This window comes from Bos indicus, chromosome 20, assembly GCF_029378745.1.
Source record: "Bos indicus isolate NIAB-ARS_2022 breed Sahiwal x Tharparkar chromosome 20, NIAB-ARS_B.indTharparkar_mat_pri_1.0, whole genome shotgun sequence".
In the NCBI taxonomy this organism is placed as follows: Eukaryota; Metazoa; Chordata; class Mammalia; order Artiodactyla; family Bovidae; genus Bos; species Bos indicus.
The window spans coordinates 53580636-53603722 of record NC_091779.1 but is presented as its reverse complement, the minus strand read 5'-3'; the positions used below and the strand labels follow the sequence as shown (position 1 = coordinate 53603722).

General features: G+C 38.9%; 1 protein-coding gene across 7 annotated transcripts in view; it reads right to left on the bottom strand.

The window, feature by feature from the left end:
- CDH18 (cadherin 18) overlaps positions 1-23087 on the bottom strand; it is a 1273978-nt gene that overhangs the window by 145600 nt on the left and 1105291 nt on the right. For all 7 annotated transcript variants that reach the window (XM_070774814.1, XM_070774815.1, XM_070774813.1 and 4 more), the window contains one exon: positions 6739-6906. In XM_070774814.1, coding sequence (XP_070630915.1) covers positions 6739-6906 — 168 coding nt within the window. The remainder of the gene's footprint in view (positions 1-6738; positions 6907-23087) is intronic.

The window sequence follows — 23087 nt, the reverse complement described above, 5'->3', positions numbered from 1 at the left end:
ATTAACACACACATGTGGAATCTAGAAAAATGGTACACCTGAACCTATTTGCAGGGCAGGAATAGAGAAGCAGATGTAGAGATCGGACATATGGACATGGGATGGGGGGGGGGCGGTGAATTGGGAGAGCAGGACTGACATATATACGCTACCACATGTAAAATAAATAGCCAGTGGGAACCTGATATATAGCACAGGGAGCTCAGCTCAGTGCTCTGTGATATCCTAATGAGGTGGTATGGGATGGAGGATGGCAGGGAATCTCAAATGGAAGGCCACAGCAGAAGCCAAAAGAATACTGTAAAGTGATTATACTCTAATTTAGAAAAGATACAGTGATAGCTTTAAATTGAGATATAAGAGGTAAGAAATTGATTCCATTGTAAATTAATAGAAGAAAGAAAAATGCATTGTTAAAAATATGTGCTAGATGTTTACACGAGAGTCAGTCACAGTCTTGCTGTAACATGGCTTTCACAGCTGAAGAGGGAAAAAAAAAGTCAGAAGAAATGTAAAACAAACAAGAACATCTTAAGAAAAACAATTAGATTACTGGGTCTATTTAATGCCTGGATAAGATAGAGTGCCTAATGAACTATGGACAGAGGTTCGCGACGTTGTACAGGAAACAGGGATCAAGACCGTCCCCGTGGAAAAGAAATGCAAAAAAGCAAAATGGCTGTCTGAGGAGGCCTTACAAATAGCTGTGAAAAGAAGAGAAGCAAAAAGCAAGAGAGAAAAGGAAAGATATAAGCATCTGAATACAGAGTTCCAAAGAATAGCAAGAAGAGATAGGAAAGCCTTCCTCAGCAATCAATGCAAAGAAATAGAGGAAAACAACAGAATAGGAAAGACTAGAGATCTCTTCAAGAAAATTAGAGATACCAAGGGCACACTTCATGCAAAGATGGGCTTGATAAAGGACAGAAATGGTATGGACCTAACAGAAGCAGAAGATATTAAGATGAGGTGGCAAGAATACACAGAAGAACTGTACAAAAAAGATCTTCATGACCAAGATAATCACGATGGTGTGATCACTGACCTAGAGCCAGACATCCTGAAATGTGAAGTCAGGTGGGCCTTAGGAAGCATCACTACAAACAAAGCTAGTGGAGGTGATGGAATTCCAGTTGAGCTATTTCAAATCCTGAAAGATGATGCTGTGAAAGTGCTGCACTCAATATGCCAGCAAATTTGGAAAACTCAGCAGTGGCCACAGGACTGGAAAAGGTCAGGTTTCATTCCAATCCCAAAGAAAGGTAGTACCAAAGAATGTTCAAACAAAGGCACAATTTGCACTCATCTCACATGCTAGCAAAGTAATGCTCAAAATTCTCCAAGACAGGCTTCAGCAATATGTGAACGGTGAACTTCCAGATGTTCAAGCTGGTTTTAGAAAAGGCAGAGGAACCAGAGATCAAATTGCCAACATCCGCTGGATCATGGAAAAAGCAAGAGAGTGCCAGAAAAACATCTATTTCTGCTTTATTGACTATGCCAAAGCCTTTGACTATGTGGATCACAATCAACTGTGGAAAATTCTGAAAGAGATGGGAATACCAGACCACCTGACCTCCTTCTTGAGAAACCTATATGCAGGTCAGGAAGCAACAGTTAGAACTGGACATGGAACAACAGACTGGTTCCAAATAGGAAAAGGAGTACATCAAGGCTGTATATTGTCACCCTGCTTATTTAACTTATATGCAGAGTACTTCATGAGAAACACTGGGCTGGAAGAAGCAAAAGCTGGAATCAAGATTGCCAGGAGAAATATCAATAACCTCAGATATGCAGATGACACCTCCCTATGGCAGAAAGTGAAGAGGAACTAAAAAGCCTCTTGATGAATGTGAAAGAGGAGAATGAAAAAGTTGGCTTTAAGCTCAACATTCAGAAAATGAAGATCATGGCATCTGGTCCCATCACTTCATGGGAAATAGATGGGGAAACAGTGGAAACAGGGTCAGACTTTATTTTTTGGGGCTCCAAAATCACTGCAGATGGTGACTGCAGCCATGAAATTAAAAGACGCTTACTCCTTGGAAGGAAAGTTACGACCAACCTAGAAAGCATATTCAAAAGCAGAGACATTTCTTTGCCAACAATGGTCCGTCTAGTCAAGGCTATAGTTTTTCCAGTAGTCATGTATGGATGTGAGAGTTGGACTGTGAAGAAGGCTGAGCTCTGAAGAATTGATGCTTTTGAACTGTGGTGTTGGAGAAGACTCTTGAGAGTCCCTTGGACTGCAAGGAGATCCAACCAGTCCATTCTAAAGGAGATCAGCCCTGGGATTTCTTTGGAAGGAATGATGCTAAAGCTGAAACTCCAGTACTTTGGCCACCTCATGCAAAGAATTGACTCTTTGGAAAAGACTCTGATGCTGGAAGGGATTGGGGGGCAGGAAGAAAAGGGGATGACAGAGGATGAGATGGCTGAATGGCATCACCCACCTGATGGACGTGAGTTTGAATGAACTCCGCGAGCTGGTGTTGGACAGGGAGTCCTGGCATGCTGCAGTTCAAGAAGTTGCAAAGAGTTGGACATGACTGCGCACCTAAACTGAACTGAACTGAAATAAGAACTTTATAGGATTTGAACTGTGTTTAGATTTGTGCATTTCATGGTGCTTTATGTATGCAAGTCTTAATAATATATATGATTGTTTTTTCTTCAAGCAATTTGCAAAGTTTCCCAAGGTATAGTTTGTCATTTTTTTTTTCATTTGATGAGTTATAATGCTTTGGGGATAATTAAAGAATACTGCAAGCTACTCTTATTGTGGTGACACCAAATCATTCTGAGAGCAACAATGTGCTTAGAGCAGTATGGGTGCAAAATAAAATATCTTTTAAACAAATCGGAGTGTGAAGTTCTGGGTGTGTACCACCTTTGTTTCAACACACTAAGAGCATATCACCATGGGGCAGGATTGACAGTTGTCAGTCATTCTGGGGAGACTGAAGATATATAGATCCCTTTAGTGATTAATGTAATGAGTTCACTCAAAGAGTATTCATTTATCCTTTTTCAAGTTAAACAATTGTTTCACTATGAACTGATGCTTCAGCAACAATCATAGATCAGAGTAAAGTTAGGGATACATTTTTCTTTATTCATCACCAGTTTCTGATTTTCTAGTGATTTCTAAAATGAGTTTTAATGGACTTGTCAGGTTAAAATCAGTTTATTAAGCCCCCTGCATAAATTTTTCACTCTATTATAATAAGGGTTATAATATTAATATACATCTTAAAAATAGTGGTGATAGAATCTACTTAAATAACATAGGTTGAAAATGAGGTTGGTGTTGTAATTATAATAATGTTTATATTCAGCTTAATTCAGCATTATCACTCATTACCTCTTAAAAAAAAAATCTTTGAACTTTAGTGTCTGGTGGCTCAGTAGGAAAGATTCTGCCTGGAGATGAGAGTTTGATCCCTGGATCAGGAAGATCCTCCGGAGAAGGAAATGAAACTCACTCCAGTAATTTTGCCTGGGAAATCCAATGGGCAGAGGAACGAGGCACGCTACAGTCCATGGGGTCACAAAAGAGTCGGGGATGACTTAGTGACTAAATCAACCAATGAACTCCTTACTCTATAAAAGGGTTTTGTTGTTGTTTAGTCCAACACTTTGCCACCCTGTTGACTGCAGTATACCTGGCTCCCCTGTCCTTCACTATCTCCCAGAGTCTGATCAACTCATGTGCATTGAATTGATGATGCCATCCAACAATCTCATCCTCATCCTTCTCCTCCGGCCTTCAATCTTTCCCAGCATCAGGGTCTTTTCCAATGAGTTGGCTCTTCACATATAGGTGGCCAAATTTTCGGAGTTTCATCATCAGTCTTTATAATGAATATTCAAGGTTAATTTCCTTTAGGATTGACCTGTTTGAGCTACTTGCAGTCCAAGGGATTCTCAAGAGTCCTCTCCAGCACCGCAGTTCAAAAGCATCAGTTCTTCAGCACTCAGGCTTCTTTATGGTCCCACTTTCACATTCGTACATGACTACTGGAAAACCAAATCGTTGACAATATGGACCTTTGTCAGTAAAGTGATGTCTCTGCTTTTTAATATACTGTCTAAGTTTGTCATAGCTTTTCTTCCAAGGAGCAAGCATCTTTTAATTTCACAGCTACAGTCACCATCCGATTACACTAGTCTCATAATGAAACATGCGTATATGCATATTGTGTGGAATAAGGGGTTAAATGAATACAAAAATACACTGCAATTTTGTAAAATGACTGGGAATTTAATTATACTTCATAGTTTAATAATATGTACTTATCTATGACATAATTTTCTTTCAAATATGTTTTCTTCATAGAGCAAAAGCCACTTGAAAGAACCAAGTCACATAATCTTGTCCTTAGAATTGATATTTTAAAGGAACTTTGCCTAACCATGAATTCAACTTGCCTGTCTTTATCCATAGTCTTTTAATAATAATATTTTTACAGAGTATTTAAATTAAACTCATTTACTCATTCATTTTGTAACCATTTATCCAGAGCTAGGCACCAATCTAAACACTTAATGCTACAAAGACAAATCAAGCATCATTCTTACTTAGAGGGACCCACAGTGTAGGGGAGATTTGCACCTATGGAGATAAATATAGCATAAAAGCACATGGGAAAGTGCCATGTTACAGAAACCAAGGGTTAATTAACTGCTAATTCTGTGATGGAGTTCAGAGAAACTTTTAGGAGGGCTTTTAAACAAAGGAATGTGGTAGTCCTGGTGGCTCAGATGGTAAATGCCTTCAATACAGGAGACCCAGCTTTGATCTCTGTTTAGGAAGATCCCCTGGAGAAGAGAATGACAACCCAATCCAGTATTCTTGCCTAGAAAATTCCATGCACAGAGGAGCCTGGAGGACTATAGTTCATGGGGTCACAAGGAGTTGGACACAACTGAATGACTATTACAAACAAAGGAATGTGAGTGAAAAATTCTAGACTGATTTAAGGATATGCATATTCTTGCTGTGTTTTCAGAACAGGCAGTATTCCATTGAGTACTGAGAGCAATACTGGGAGATAAGGCTGGGTAAGCCTTTCACACTGACATGTGGAGAGCATTGTTGACTTGCCACAATGTCTACTTTGTTACAGAGTTTATTTTCTTCCTCACCCCAGATTTATTGAAGTTGAAATGTATTCTTTGGACTATAAACACAAACAGGCAAAATATTTTACCTCTGAAATTTCTGTTGTCCTTAAAACTCATTATTTACCAATAACCATCAAAATTGTGCATTACTTGTTTTTATTTCAAATATGCCTCTGCAAATTTTTCTAAAAATCACTGCAGCAGCTACTTCTCTGTAACTTTTTGATGATATTTGCTAAGCTGTTTTTTTCAAAGACGAACCTAGCAGGTCTTTTTAAAAAAATTATTGGAGTAGAGTTGCTTTGAAATATTATGTTATTTTCTGCTTTACAGTAAAGTGAATCATCCAGCAGTCAGTTCAGTTCAGTTGCTCAGTCCTGTCCGACTCTTTGCGACCCCATGAATTGCAGCACGTCAGGCCTCCCTGTCCATCACCAACTGCTGGAGTTCACTCAGACTCACATCCATTGAGTCAGTAATGCCATCCAGCCATCTCATCCTCTGTCGTCCCCTTCCCCTCCTGCCCTCAATCCCTCCCAGCATCAGAGTCTTTTCCAATGAGTCAACTCTTTGCATGAGGTGGCCAAAGTACTGGAGTTTCAGCTTTAGCATCATTCCTTCCAAAGAAATCCCAGGGCTGATCTCCTTCAGAATGGAATGGTTGGATCTCCTTGCAGTCCAAGGGACTCTCAAGAGTCTTCTTCAACACCACAGTTCAAAAGTTTCAATTCTTCGGCCACGTTAGAAATACTCAAATATGTTTCCTTCCCTTTCTGAAGGTGTCATAAACAGTATTTCATTCTGAACTCACAGAACTGATATTCTCTCCTTGAATCACCTGATGGGCTCTCCACTCACAAGGTTCATATTCTACTCTGAGATTGTAGTTTATTATGTTTGTGATACCTTGCCATTGGATGGTGTGCTTCTGTGTGTATGTGAAGAGCATTCATTCCTAATAGGAAGAATTAAAAAAAAATCATCCCACAAAGAGTACATACTCAATAGTTTTACAAGAGTAGAATGTCCATATCAAAATGTTTATTCTGAATACCTCCAGGAATTCCTTCAGTTCAGTTCAGTTCAGTCGCTCTAATACATAAATACTTTAGCAAATACAAAGCATCAATTCTTAGTACTAGTATCTCATTTTTAGTATTTAACTGTGATGTCAATTGAAATGGATATCTTAAACACAGTGACACCTATCTACCAAGTTCAGGAGACAACAGATGGGGTGATGTCCTTAGTCTTGTGTGTAAAAGGAAGACTGTACAAACACGATCTTTCCATTTAAGAGAATAGTCACATGACATTATATGTCCAAGTACAGTTGACCTTGAACAATGTGGGAGTTAGGAGTATCCAACCTCTACACTGTCCATACATATAACTTATAGTCAGCCCTCTGTATCCAGGTTCCTCAGTATCTGCAGATACACCCAACCACTGATCTGGTCATGTAGTCCTATAGTACTTGCTACTGAGAAAAATGAATATGTGGACTCTTGCATCTCAAGTCCATATTGTTCAAGGCTTAGCTGTATTTCAGTTTGTCTTACAGAAATGAATAGTGATAAGTGCAGATCAAAAGAAACATGTACTTACTCTGAGGAAACCTTGGGGGGTTGTCATTGACATCTGTCAGGGTGATGTTGACTGTGGTGGATCCTGAAAGCCCTCCAACTTGGCCAGCCATGTCTTTGGCTTGAATGACCACTGAGTAATGTTCTCTGGCTTCTCTGTCCATATTATGTAAGGCAGTTCTAATAACTCCTGTAATACATGTTTTAAACAGAATAGCATGGATTATACATTAAATGAAAAGCAATATAGCTATATATCTCTCTTTATTTTCATTTTAAGAAAAGTAGGTCTTTTAATGTTTTTATTGGAATATAATTGCTCAGCAATGTTGTATTAGTTTGTGCTACTCAACGTCATGAATTTGCCATATGTATACATTTATCCCCTCCCTCTTGAGCCTCCCTTCCCTGCCCCCAATTCCACCCATTTGGTTAATCACAGAGTACTAGATGGGCTTTCTGAGTTATACAGCAGCTTCCCACTAGCTAGCTATTTTACATATGGTAGCATATATATGTTAATGTTAGTCTCTCAATAATCCTCCCTCTCAGTCCCCACGAGTCCATTTTCTATGTCTGCACCTCTATTCCTGCTCTACAAATAGGTTCATCTGCACCATTTAAGAAAAGTAGTTTTAAATGAAATGCTTTTAGGAGAAAGTCGGGCTTTAGAGACAAACAGTACCTGCCCATGTTATTAAAACTGTCTCATGGAAATATTTGTTTACAACCATAGATTCCAAGGGAATCTATAGATAATAAGGGACAAATGAAGGTATCCCATCTCTTGGCGCTCCTTGGGGTGACAGGCCTGTAAGAGGCAGACCTGCAGTCCCTGCTCTTTCCTTCTGCTGGTGACCTGAATATTTCATGACTTGTGCTCATCCTAAGTGTCGCTCAGATGATTTGAGCAGAGGTTAATTTTTCTCCTTACACAACAATTTACATAGTTTGCTGACAGGGTTGTCAAATTTTGATGATGAAAACATTGGCAGAGTGTAGACACTTGAAAAAGATTATAGGCAGGTAGTACTTTAACATTTATCAAGACTAGGAAACTGACTACTTTTTGTCAGGAAATAACAACTATAATAAAACCTAGATCTCAGTACATGAGCAAAATAAAGAAAGCGATGAGACTGTTCAAAAAATTATATGTAAAGTCACATTCTTTGTCTTGCAGTGACATGTAATATGCTTTGTCTTACAGTGACATTCAATAGATACAAATGCTATATGTCATATGTAATTATATGTAGGTAAACACACCACACACAGATGCACACACACACAGACAAACACACACACACACATAGCTCTGTCAATAGACTCTTACATTTAAAACTGACACAAATTTTGCAGTGGGTCAACGTTTATATAAGAACTACCAAATATGTCTCCAGTTCAGTCACTCCATCGAGTCAGACTCTTTGCAACCCCATGGTCTATAGCATGCCAGGCCTCCCTGTCCATCACCAGCTCCTTTAATTTACTCAAAGTCATGTCCACTGAGTTGGTGATGAGATCCAACCATCTCACCCTCTATCATTCCCTTCTCCTCCCGCCTTCCATCTTTCTCAGCATCAGGGTCTTTCCCGTGAGTCAGTCTTTTGCATCAGGTAGCCAAAGGACTGGAGTTTCAGCTTCAGGATCAGTCCTTCTAATGAATATTCAGGATGGATTTCCTTTAGGATGGACTGCTTGGATCTCCTTGCAGTCCAAGGGACTCTCAAGAGTCTTCTCCAATATCAAGTTCAAAAGCATCAATTATTCAGCATTCTTTATTGTCCACCTCTCATGTCCATACACGACTACTGGGAAAACCATAGCTTTGGCTAGATGGGACTGTTGGCAAAGTAATGTCTCTGCTTTTTAAAATGTTGTCTAGGTTGGTCATAACTTTTCTTCCGAGGAGTAAGTATCTTTTAATTTCATTGCTGCAGTCAACATCTGCAGTGATTTTGTAGCCCCCCCAAAATAAAGTCTCTCACTGTTTCCATTGTTTCCCCATCTATTGCCATGAAGTGATGTGACCAGATGCCATGATCTTAGTTTTCTGAATGTTGAGCTTTAAGCCAACTTTTTCACTCTCCTCTTTCACTCTCATCAAAAGGCTCTTTAGTTCTTCTTTGCTTTGTGCCATAAGGGTGGTATCATCTGCATATCTGAGGTCACTGATATTTCTCCCAGCAATCTTGATTCCAGCTTGTGCTTCTTCCAGCACAGCATTTCTCATGATGTACTCTGCATATAAGTTAAATAGGCAGGGTGACAATATACAGCCTTGAGGTATTCCTTTTCCTATTTGGAACCAGTCTGTTGTTCTACATCCAGTTCTAACTGTTGCTTCCTGACCTGCATATAGATTTCTCAAGAGGCAGGTCAGGTGGTCTGGTATTCTATCTCTCGAAGAATTTTCCACAGTTTATTGTGATCCTTACCATCAAAGGCTTTGGCATAGTCAATAAAGCAGAAATAGATCTTTTTCTCTGGAACTCTTGTGTTTTTTTTGATGATCCAATGAAGAGGCAAGAATATACAGAAGAACTATACTCAAAAGATCTTCACGACCCAGATAATCACGATGTTGTGATTACTCACCTAGAGCCAGACATCCTGGAATGTGAAGTCAAGTGGGCCTTAGAAAGCATCACTGTGAACAAAACTAGTGGAGGTGATGGAATTGGAGTTGAGCTATTTCAAATCCTAACAGATGATGCTGTGAAAGTGCTGCACTCAATATGCCAGCAAATTTGGAAAATGCAGCAGTGGTCACAGGACTGGAAAAGTTCAGTTTTCATTTCAATTCCAAAGAAAGACAATGCCTAAGAATTCTCAAACTGCTGCACAATTGCACTCATCTCACACACTAGTAAAGTAATGCTTAAAATTCTCCAACCCAGGCTTCAACAATACATGAAATGTGAACTTCCAGATGTTCAAGCTGATTTTAGAAAAGGCAGAGGAGCCAGAGATAAAATTGCCAACATCCACTGGATCATTGAAAAAGCAAGAGAGTTCCAGAGTATAAGACACTTAACCACTATGTTTTTTTTTCTTTACTGACTTGATTGCACATGTAATGACTTTGAGTAAGAGCCACAGGCCCCAGGAAAATAGAATTCCAACTTTTAATACTTGTGGACATATAATGGAGGAAGTTTAGGAGAACTTTCCTGAAGCTAAACAGGAATGAAAATTATTCATATCAAAATGAATTATAATAATATGATAATAAATGATTCATCTAAACCATGCATATGAAAAAGCCTCAAGCATTCTTATTAAAAAGAACAATGTTTTTTCCCATATAATAATTATATAAGAAAAAAGTTGCAGAAAACTGATGCAGAGGGGAACAAGTTAAGAGTTTATGAAAACATTAAATGAAAGAAATTTATACTTTCTAATATTTAAAAAAAAAAAAACGATACCATTCTGAAAGAAAAAAGGGACTTACCTCTGATATGTAGAAGTATGAGATTACTATACAGAATATTTTACAATGAAATCATTACAGTAATATTTGTAGAATATACAAATATGAAAATAAAATCTTTTTTAAAATATTTATTTTTTGATTGAAGGATAATTGCTTTACAGAATTTTGTTTTGTTCTGTCAAACATAAACATGAGTCAGCCATAGGTGTATACACGTCACCTCCCTCTTGAAACTCCCTCCCATCTATCACCAAAGTGAATGACAGATATTTTATGCAATCTGAATGTCATTCATTTAAAAGGATCAGAGAAGAAGAATTAACACAAACCCTGTTTTATAGCACAGACTTTAATAATTTCATTATATCCCTTCTTTTATAATAGTGTCACTGTGACATGAAACAGGAAGAAATTTATCAAAGAAATTTGCTTATGGAAAGAAAAGAGCATATCTAGAATTGACACATATTTCTCAAAAATGATTGTCTAAGGAATAATTTAAACATTCAATTCTCCTGAGAATGGCTCATTTGCATGTTCTTAGCTATGACCTCGCCTGAGTGCACACAGGTTACTGAGCAAATTGCCATTGCCTCATGATCCCCTTATACAAAATATGATTCCAACATATACCCCTGATGTTCCTGAGTGGGATAGTCTAGAACGTAGCTGGTGCACAGTTACTTTAGTTTTTTCCTTTTCAGTAGAATTTTTTTCAGAGTAGTTTTAGGTCCACAGTAAAATTAAGAAAATATAGTTGTCATGTACCTTTTTTCTCCAGACTGTACACCACCTCCCCAACTAGCCACATTGTGTACTAAAATAATTCATTTGTTACAATTGATAAACATACATTATTAGCACATCATTATCACCATGGCACCTGGTCCCATCACTTCATGAGAAATAGATGGGGACACAGTGGAAACAGTGGCTGACTTTATTTTAGGGGCTCCAAAATCACTGCAGATGGTGATTGCAGCCATGAAATTAAAAGATGCTTACTCCTTGGAAGGAAAGTTATGACCAACCTAGATAGCATATTGAAAAGCAGAGACATCACTTTGCCAACAAAGGTCTGTCTAGTCAAGGCTATGGTTTTTCCAGTGGTCATGTATGGGTGTGAGAGTTCGACTGTGAAGAAAGCTGAGCACAGAAGAATTGATGCTTTTGAACTGTGGTGCTGGAGAAGACTCTTGAAAGTCCCTTGGACTGCAAGGAGATCCAATCAGTCCATTCTAAAGGAGATCAGTCCTGGGTGTTCTTTGGAAGGACTGATGCTAAACCTGAAACTCCAGTACTTTGGCCACCTCATGCGAAGAGTTGACTCATTGGAAAAGACTCTGATGCTGGGAGGGATTGGGGGCAGGAGGAGAAGGGGATGGCAGAGGATGAGATGGCTGGATGGCATCACCCACTCAATGGACATGAGTTTGAGTGAACTCAGAGTTGGTGATGGACAGGGGCGTGCTGCAATTCATGGGGTTGCAAAGAGTCGGACATGACTGAGCAACTGAACTGAACTGATCACCCAAAGTATATAATTTACATTAGAGATCCCGCTTGGTGTTGCATATTCTATGGGTTTGGATCCATGTATAATGACATGTATTCATTACAGTATAACATAGAATACTTTAACTGCCCTAAAAATCCTCTCTTTTCCACATATTCATTCCCTCCCTCTCCTCAGCCTTTGACAATCACTGATCATTTTACTGTGTTCTTAATTTTGCTTTTTCCAAAATGTCATATAATTGGAGCCCTACAGTTTGCGATCTTTTCAAATTGACGTCTTCAATTAGTAATGGGCATTTAAGGATCTTCCATGTCTGTCCATGGCTTGATAGTTCCTTTGTTTCTAAAACTGTTGTATGTGCTTAGTAATGTCTCACTCTTTACAGCCCCATGAACTGTAGCCCACCAGGCTCCTCTGTCCTTGGAATTTTACAGGAAAGAACACTGGAGTGGGTTGCAATGTTCTTTTCTAGCTTTCACCTAAAAACTGTAAAATAGGTTTGTCAATACCTATAAAAAATGTCTGGGATTTGATTGGTATCCCACTGAATGTACTGATAATATTAAGCAGAATTAACATCATGATAATATTGAGTCTTGCCTATCCTTGCACATAACATATATCTCCATTTATTTACTTCTTATTTGTTTCTTTATTGAGACTCTTATAGTTTTCCTCATATAGATTTCATACCTTTTATCATTAAATTTACCCCCAATTATCTCTTTTTAGGGGAAGCTAACCTAAATGGCATTGTATTTTTAAATCAAAGTCTACTTCTTTATTGCTCATAAATAGGAAAGAGGTTGACTTTTATATATCAACCTTATATCCTGAAACCTTTCTCTCTAAAGACTGTGTCCTTGGACATAGCTCCCACTCTGGGAAATGTTAGCAGAAAAATTATTCCAAGGGCAGAGAAGTGGGTGAGGAGCCTCTGATTACGTGGTTTCAGCTTGTTAGTCAACTGGCATTCATGTCCTCTGAATGACCTCCCCTGACATTAACAACAACTATAGGTGAGTCCAGTGTAAGTAGGTCAAAAGTATGAAAAGTCACAATTAGAAGGATGAAATTCTGCCATTGTTTTCATACATTTCTTCATTTTTTATCACCGTCTTGTCATATCAAAATACATGTGGAATCACACACATGAAAACAACCAATAATATTCAATTATAATAAACATTTTTCAAAACTATGAAGCCTAAACTCCTATACAAGACTAGGATAAAATATATTTGTATAGGCCAAATAATAACTGATATTTTGGTTTTTTGTTTGGCTTTTCTATCACGTATCCATGGATCCAGTAATTGTATTTTAACTTATTTTTTTCTTTCAAATAAACCTAATAATAAAGACATCACCTGGCCTTTTTATTTGGTAAATTTGTAAAAAAAAAAAACAATGCAGAGTAGCTAAATTAATCACCTTAAATTAGTGCGGTGTTTGCATAAGGACAAAGGAACCGTTCCACTTTTCAATATATGCTAGGTAACTACTACTAGCACATTCTGAATGTTTGTCTGACTTGCTTCACTAGCAATGTTTATTTCAAAATTTTTAACAGAAATTGTTGCCTTTTATTTGCCTGTGATGCTGTGTTGAATCAACAGAAAGTGATTACTTTTGTATCATTTTGTTTTGTTTCTTATTTCTTTCCTGGTAAACGATCACATGTGCCCCACTGCCTGCAAATTACCTTCTGACTACGGCTTCCCAATCACCTTGATATGTAGGGGCTTGTAACTGGGAATGACTCTTTGCTGAATACAAGCTCATAACATTGGAACTCATCTGCAGTTATAAACATTACTCACTGAACCTGACTCACTAGATCACCATGTGTTTTTTTCCTTGACTGGTGATATTCATATAGAGCAATAGATCCTCCAAAATGGTTTCTTGTATTTTAGCCACTAAAAAGAATTTAAGATGGAAATATACAAATCAAGTTTATTAGGTAATACCACAGAAGACTGAAAAATAAAATCTCTAAAAGGGTGGAACAAATAAACAGGCATGACATTCAAATTGTTAAAAACATTTTCAAGTGCATATGTGGATTTATAAGAAGAGCTGGTAAATTTTCTTCCATATCTTAACTACATATATTCATTTGGGCTCAATTGCTTATTTTCTTTCTTAATTTTTTCAATTGTTCATTCATTCATTTGAACTCTCATATAATTATGTAACGCCTATTACAAGATATCAGGGCTTCCCTGGTGGCTCAGACAGTAAAGCGTCTGCCTGCAATGCTCGAGGCCCAGGCTCGATCCCTGGGTTGGGAAGATCCCCTGGAGAAGGAAATGGCAACCCACTCCAGTATTCTTGCCTGGAGAATTCCATGGACAGAGAAGCCTGGTGCAGGCTACAGTCCATGTGTTGCAAAGAGATGGACACGACTGAGCGACTTCACTTTCTATTACAAGATATGGGTCTGTATAAGAGTGTGTTCAGCCATGTCTGACTTTTAGTGACCCAATGGACTTTGTCCATGGAATTTTCCAGGCAAGAATACTAGACTCGATTGCCACTTCCTACTCCAGGGGATCTTCCTGACCCAAGGATCAAACTCACATCTCCCACATTGACAGGTGGAAATTCTTTCCCACTGTACTTCCTGGGAAGCCCCAAAATGTGCTGGAGTCCTACTGTTTTTCTAATGGGGCACAGTTCAGTCACTCAGTCATGTCAGACTCTTTGTGACCCCATGAATTGCAGCACACCAGGCCTCCCAGTCCATCACCAACTCCTGGAGTTCACTCAGACTCATGTCCATTGAGTCAGTGATGCCATCCAGCCATCTCATCCTCTGTTGTCCCCTTGTCCTCCTGCCCTCAATCCCTCCCAGCATCAGGGTCTTTTCCAATGAGTCAACATTTCGCAAGAGGTGGCCAAAGTACTGGAGTTTCAGGTTTAACATCAGTCCTTCCAAAGAATACCCAGGACTGATCTCCTTTAGAATGGACTGATTGTATCTCCTTGCAGTCCAAGGGACTCTGAAGAGTCTTCTCCAACACCACAGTTCAAAAGCGTCAATTCTTCTGGGCTCAGCTTTCTTCACAGTCCAACTCTCACATCCATACATGACCACTGGAAAAACCATAGCCTTGACTAGACGGACTTTTGTTTGTAAAGCAATGTCTCTGCTTTTTAGCATGCTATCTAGGTTGGTCATAACTTTCCTTCCAAGGAGTAAGCATCTTTTAATTTCGTGGCTGCAGTCACCATCTGCATTGACTTTGGATCCCCTCAGAATAAAATCAGTCACTGTTTCCACTGTTTCTCCATCTAATTCCCATGAAGTGATTGGATCAGAAGCCAAATGGGGCATAAGGGTTACTTAAAAACAAAATTATGTGAAGTTACAATTATAATGCAACTTCAAGGACACCATTCTAGACCTACTGAATGAAAATTTAGGGAAGTGGGCCCATCATCAGTATTTGTGACAAACCTCTTCTGTGGTTCCCATGAATGGTCTAATCTGAGATATTCACCTGCAGTTGAGGACATATGATATCTGGCCTCCAAGTGCTCATATTTCATTGGAATATCTGATCATTTAAAACAATTAGGAAAACATTAAGAGGTTTATATATATTTAAAAGTTTCATTAACCAGTTCCTACACAATGATATTTAACATCTTGCAGTAATAATTTATCCTTCCAACTGCCTGATAATGATGATCTAGGTACCTGGGAGATTTTTTATGTTAGCTAACGAAGTGCTATTTGTTTCAACATTTAGTATATTATATGGTACTTCTATTCAACTACACATTATGAATTTTTCCTACTGATTTTGTAAAGATAATGTGACTTTCATAAATTCCCATCTACATTGAAATCAAAAACACTGAGACATTAAATCATCACCACAGTTTCAGAAATCTGTTTTCTTCATTCACCACCAACCCAATGTATATTGAATGTGTCTCTGCTCTATTTAAAATGTGGAGTACTGGGACATTAACGATAGGGCTTATGATTTTAGAAGGTCATGATTAGAGTCTTTACTGACAGGGGAATAAATATGAAAGTATGGAAAGTTAAGTGTTAGTCACTCAGTCGTGTCTGACTTTTTCAGATCTCATGGACTATAGCCAGCCAGGCACCTCTGTCCATTAAATTCTCCAGGCAAGAATACTGGAGCGGGTAGTCATTCCCTTCTCCAGGGGGTATTCCCAACCCAGGGATTGAACTTAGGTCTCCTGCATTGTAGACAGATTCTTTACCATATGAGCCATCAGGGAAGCGCCAATACTACAAATAGATTTTGTTAAACGAATAGGCAAAACCCAGACTTTGAAGGCCGTAGTTATCCATATGCATGAGCATGACAAAGGAGTACTTCATGAGACAACAACACGTTTGTAGGATATAGAAAGAAGAATGGAGAAGCAAGGAACCCTTGGAAAGGGGATCTGTCATCAACAAAGGGGCAGATACAGAATGTACATGGATCCATTGCCAAGATTGGCTGCATTGGAAAAGTACTGTGGGAAATAGTAGAGATTTAGGTACTCATTAATACTCTGAATATTTCTATGCTTTCTTCCTCAAGTGACTGAAAGTTTGAAGAGCTCTGCTGCCACCCCTATGGAAAGTCATCACTGACTAAACATTACTACCAGTCAGTTGTCAGAGGCTGTGGTTCGGCAGATACATGGTTATATCTACAGCTACATTTGACACATTTCAAACTCTAAACTAGTTTAATAACTAATTAAACTTCATAATTTTATTTATGTTTTCATTATATGATGCATTTTATTTTTAAATAAAATTTATATTATATGAAACACTGGCATCTCAGAATTAAAAATAAACATATTTAGCTTCAAGCTATGACTCATCGAATTAATCATCATAAATTCAGGAATGTAGACATTTATATGTTTTAAGAGGAAGATTCAATTTTTCCTCTTCTACAAGTTTTTTCTTCCTACCCTCAAAATTGATGATGAAGCATTTTATTTCTGGTGAGGAGAAAAGAATGGTGAATTTATATGTTTTGAGTATGAACTGTGACTCAGGCACTCTCTTCAGGTATATTATTTTCCCACATGTTCTTCATGGGAGAGAAAGCTCAAAGTTTAAGTAATGCTCTCCAGATGAGAAATCAGCAGAAGCCAAAATGTAACCAAGGGCTTCCTGACAGAGTGCCACCATGCTATTAGTTCAAGTAATGAAGTCCTCGGACCTTGTGGGCCCTTAGGAGAGGCTTGTGATATTGGGAGGGGTCTGGGGTGGTGGATAGAGAAAGAGAGAGACAGGGAGGAAGAAAGGAGAGGAGGAGGTGGAGAGAGGAACAGAATTATAAAAATAAGTATTACCTTCTCTATGGATTTTGGGGCACAGATCAAACAGATCCAAAGAGAAGGTGGTTGTGTTTATACATTGTCAAATGTGCTTCTGACTTAGAAGGTTTTATTTTATTTCCATGTTTCTTTCTCTCTCTCTTTTTATTGTTTTTGCATTTGCTTATGGCTTGTATCTATTTCTAGTGTTTCAATGGGATCTACAATTTCAAGAGGCCCATCTTTCTGTGTTGTGTGTGTGTGTGTGTGTGTGTGTGTGTGTGTGTGTGTGTGTGAACTTAGTAGCTCAGTCATGTTCGACCCTTTGAAACCGCATGAAATGTAGCTGGTCAGGCTCCTCTGTCCATGGAATTTTCTAGGCAAGAATATTGGAGTGGATTGCCATTTCCTACTCCAGGGGATCATCCCAACTGAGGGATCAAACTTGTATCTTTTCTGTCTCCTGCATTGAAAGGTGGATTCTTTATTACTATGCTATATGGGAAGCCCCAGTGTTTCTAGTCAATATATTTAATAACCACACTGATAATCATAGCTTTTCCAGGGCATTTGTGAAGACCAAATATTATATGGATTTTTAGGCTTTCAGCTTAACGACTCCATTCAGAAAAAATGTACTGCAACAGCATGGTAGGGAGAAAAATAAAGTATAAACTTCAAAATAAGACTTATCTGGGGCATGAAATTCCAATGGTGATGATGTTCCTGATAATAGAACTATTGACAGTTATTTAGTATTTATTGAGCATAATGAGGAATGCTTTAGGTTAAATCACTAATCCTCACACTAAATCCTCACATCGACTGACTATGGAAGTTATTTATATTATCCCCTTTTTTTAAACAAAGAGGGATTTCAAGAACAGAAAGGTTAAGAAGTTTGCCCAAGGACAGATAGGTATGATAGAGTCAGTATTTAATCTATGTAAGTAGAATTCAGAGTCTGCTGTCATGATCACTACTGAGCTTCTGATTCCTTGCAAGTAAATTGAGGAATATACTGCCAAAGAGCCTGAAATTGATTTTGGGAGAATGTCTGCTTCTTGATAGTGTGGTATCAGAAAAAAATCACTTTCTCTTGAACAGTTTAGGTTCTAATAGCACTGGAAGCAAAGTTCTTATGATGATCAAGAAGAGGTCAGAAAGATGGTAGATAATCACAGGTTATGAAAGTGTTAAATGTTCAGTCATGTCCGACTCTTCACAACCCCATAGACTATAGCCTGCCAGGCTCCTCTGACCATGGGATTCTCCAGGCAAGAATACCAGGGTGGGTAGGCATTTCCTTCTCCAGGGGATCTTCTAGACCCAGGGATGAAACCTGGTTGTCATGCATTCAGGCTTCCCTGGTGGCTCACATGGTAAAGAATGTGCCTGCAATGCAGGAGAACTGGGTTTGATCCTTGGGGATGATCAACTGGGAGAAGGAAATGGCTACTCACTCCAGTGTTCTTGCCTGGAGAATTCCATGGACAGAGGAGCCTGGTGGGCTACAGTCCATTGGGTTGCAAAGAGTTGGACACAACTAAGTGACTAACACTTTCACTTTCAACCATAGGTAACCAAATGATCTTACTTTAATAGCTGAGGATTCAGTATTTTGTCCAAAAGAATAAACAGTGAGAAACAGAAACCTGAGTTTATCTTGATGCAAGTGGTCATTAGCTGGTTATGGTCTTTTTGCAGGGTATCAAATACCAATGCCATTATCCATGGCTGATCTATGACTTCTTTGACCAATATAGTACAGTAGAAGTGACAGTATATCAATTTCTTCACTGGACTTAAGAGGACTGGAATCTTCTGTGTTAGTATATATGAGCTCTGAGCCTTCAGGTAAGTGGTCTAATTACCGTGATAGAGACCACATAGAGAAGCTCTGAGATGGAATGTGCTTTGGATGTGTCTGAGCCCAGTTCCACAGCTCTTCTCATTGAGGCACTGGGCATATGAGTGGACTCATTTTTGAATGATTCCACTTGCCAGATGAATGCTACCAGGTAACCAAGTTAGAGTCACATGGATCAAGAAATTGTCAGATTTTTGCTCAACTACTTTCCTTCCAAAATCACTGTTGTTTTGAAAGCTCTTTTTTGGGGAAGTCTGCAATGACATTCGAATTTGGAGTACATATATACAGAAACAGATAAATATGTGCACACACACACACATATATATATTCAGATACACATACATACACACATATATACATTCATAAATACATATGAATAAACACACATACATGTTTATTTCTCACAGGGAAATATAAGATGGTTGGCTTTCTAAATTTACCCCTAACACCATTAAATTTAGATTATACATCTCCAGCAAGATGTCCATCAGCACCTGACATAGGTCTTGAGAAGTTGAATGTTGGGAGTGGGATTCCCCACACTGGGGATGTTGGGAGTGGCATTCCCCATACTGAATTGAAAGTCTTTCTTTAAAGCAGGCGTGTATCTGTGTCTATGCCAGGTGATGTAGTTTGTTTCCCTCCACTGAAGCTGTAAGCAACAGTATACGTTTTCATGTTCTCTTCCCTTCAATAGTTCTCATACTGCCAGGTCCAATAGATAATGTTTATTTTCATTTCATCAGCAGCAAATTGACCACAGTGTACTGTTCTTACCTTTCCAAAGTCTCCATTTGCCTCTCTCTCTTATGTTTCATATTGTCATCACACGAATTTCCTTATTGTCATTATCTAAATTTATTTATACTTTTTGGCAACTGTTTGTTCTTTTCCACTAGAATAAAACCTTCACAAAGCCGAAGATTTTTGTTGTATTTTCATTGCTGTATGCTCATTGCCTAAAACAATCCCTGATCCATAGTTGTTTTCAATGAATATTTGTTAAATGAATGAAGTGCCACAAAACCCACAAGAATTCATCATAGTGTTGAGTTTTGTTTTAGAATAAAATTAACATTAGTTTCTAAAATAAACAAGTTACGACATTCCATTTATTTTCTTTGGATATAAAATCTGTTATCTGTAATAAAGTACCACAAACTGGGTGGCTTAAAATGAGTTTATTGTCTCATAGTTCTGGAAACTAAAAGGTCTGAAATCAAGGTTTTGGTAGGATTGGTTTCTCCCGAGGGCTGTGAGAGATGGATCTCTTCCAGATCTCCCTCTTTGGCTTGTAGATGACTTTTTTTATGCCCACATCACATTCTTGCTGTATTATCAAATCATCTTTCCTCTGTAGTATCTCCATGTCTACACTTCTCCTTTTTATAAAGAAATCAGTCATATTGTATTAAGGGTCACCCTATGGTGCTCAGTTGCTCAATCATATCCTACTCTTTGCAACCCCATGTACTGTAGCCTGTCAGGTTCCTCTGTCCATGAAATCTTCCAGGCAAGAATACTGGAGTGGGTTGACAGTTATTACTCCAGGGGATTGTCCCAATACAGGGATCAAACCCACATCTCCTTCACCTCCTATATTGGCAGGTGGATTCTTTACTACTAAAAATTCATTTTAGCTTGATTTATTCTTCAAAGACCCTATCTCCAAATAAGGTCCTGGGGCTAGGAATTCAACCTATGAATTGGGGGTGGGGGATACATTGACCCATGACACTAAGTAAAATAATTCATCTCAGTTCAGTTCAGTCACTCAGTCATATCCAACTCTTTGCGACCCCATGGACTGCAGCTTACGAGGCCTCCCTGTCCATCACCAACTCCCAGAGCTAGTTCAAACTCATGCCCATCAAGTCAGTGCTGCCATCCAACCATCTCATCCTCTGTCATCCCCTTCTCTTCCTGCCTTCAATCTTTCCCAGCATCAGGGTCTTTTCAAATGAGTCAGTTATTTGCATCAGGTGGCCCAAGTATTAGAGTTTCAGCTTCAGCATCAGTCCTTCCAGTAAATATTCAGGACTGATTTCCTTTAGGATGGACTGGTTTGATCTCCTTGCAGTCCAAGTGACTCTCAAGAGTCTTCAACACCACCATTCAAAAGCATCAGTTATTCAGTGCTCAGCTTTCTTTATAGCCCAACTCTCACATCCATACATGACTACTGGAAAAACCATAGCTTTGACTAGAAGGACGTTTGTCAGCAAAGTAATGTCTCTGCTTTTTAATATACTGTCTAAGTTGGTCATAGCTTTTCTTCCAAAAGGAGCAAGCATCTTTTAATTTCATGGCTGAAGTCACTATCTGCAGTTATTTTGGGCTCAAATAAAACCCTGTGTGCACTAGGACTCAGAGATCTCCACAGAGACTGAGCCATATCTATCTTTGAGTGTTTGAGTATCTCCTGTGGAGGCATGGGTCAGCAGTGGTCTTCTGCAGGGGCAGGGGCTCTGGGTACAGCTGACCTGGGTCACACAGTATGTGTCATTAGCCTTCTTGGAGCAGGTCACCATTAACCCCACAATAGAGCCACTGAGCAGATGACCCACAAACTGCAGAAAAATTATACCAAATAAGTTATTGCACTGTTAGGAAAGTTCTAGGACCCACAGTAGATTTTCCAACCTGGGGATCTGGCAAATGGACTGAGATCCTCAGGGAATTTGACTTTGGAGGTCAGTGGGATTTGATTACAGAACTTCCACAGGAATGGGGAAACAGACTCTTGGAGGAAACACACAAAACCTTTGCACACATGGACCAAGAGAAAGGAGCAATGACCTGACAGGAGATTGACCCAGACTTGCCTATAATTGTCCAGGAGTATCTGGCAGAGGCGTGGGTAGACAGTGGCCTGCTGCAGGGTCAAGGACACTGAATATAACTGTGTGTGCACAAGACCTTTTGAAGGAAGTCTCCACTATTTTCATGACTCCCACCTTATTTTGTCTCCAGACAAACAACAGGGTGGTAACACAGCCCCACCTCTCAACAGAAAATTGGAATAAATGTACTGAGCATGTCCCTGCCCATCAAAACAAGACCTAGTTTCCCCCACAGTCAGTCTCTCTTGTCAGGAAGCTTCCATAAGCCTCTTATCCTTATCCCTCAAAGGGCAGATAGAATGAAAATCGCAATCACAAAAAATTAATCAAACTGATTACATTGACAACAGGCTTATCTAACTCAATGAAACTATGAGCCATGCTGTAGGTGGTGTAGGGCCACCCAAGACAGATGGGTCATGGTGGAGAGTTCTGACAAAACATGGTTCACTGGAGAAGGGAATGGCAAACCACTTCAGTACTCTTGCCTTGAGAACCCCATGAACAGTATGAAAAGTAAAACTGCACCAAGAAAAAATGAATGCATATTGAATATGTGAGACTTTTTGAGCCTATGTTAGAGAAACTCTTTAAGTAAATTTGCAAGAGCTAGTTTGACCCAAAAGGGACTGATGAAGGCACTCATTAAAAAAAAAAGCAAAAACAAAACAAAACATAAAATACAAAAAAAAAAAAAAGTGAAAGAATATGTCACAGAAAAGATGGAGATGAAGAAAGACTTCTGTGTAAGTAGTCTCAGAGATCAAAGAAGATGGACTATATAAATGTATGATTATAAGAGTGGCTGTGAATTCCCTTATCAAATGAACTGCAAAGACTCATTTTTCATTCATTCCTTCAAGCAGTAGTTATAGGGTGCCTACTAAAATGTAGATACAGTCCTAAGAGTAGACAAAATTACTGCCCTCGCAGAGCTTACATTCTAGAGAAAACAGAGTAGGGGGAAAAAAAGAAAACTACAACAACAAGATGACTGCCTACATGATACGGAGCAGATTTGCTGGGGGCTGAGTGGAGAAAGGAAGCATTTGGCTAGGGGTTACAGTTTTAATTGAACTTGAACTTTCCCCACTGGTTACTTGAGGTAAACCAACAGCCCCAGGGCTCTAGTGGAGCAAACTTACCATCATTTTGGGCTTCCCTTGTAGCTAAGTCAGTAAAGAATCTGCCTGCAATGCAGGAGACCTAGGTTCAGTCCCTAGGCTGGGAAGATCCTCTGGAGAAGGAAATGGCAACCCACTGAAATATTCTTGTCTGGAGAATCCCATGGACAGAGGAGCCTTGCAGGCTACAGTCCATGGGGTCACTAGAGTCGGATAAGACATAGTGTCTAAACCACCACAGTTTTAATTAGAACTGT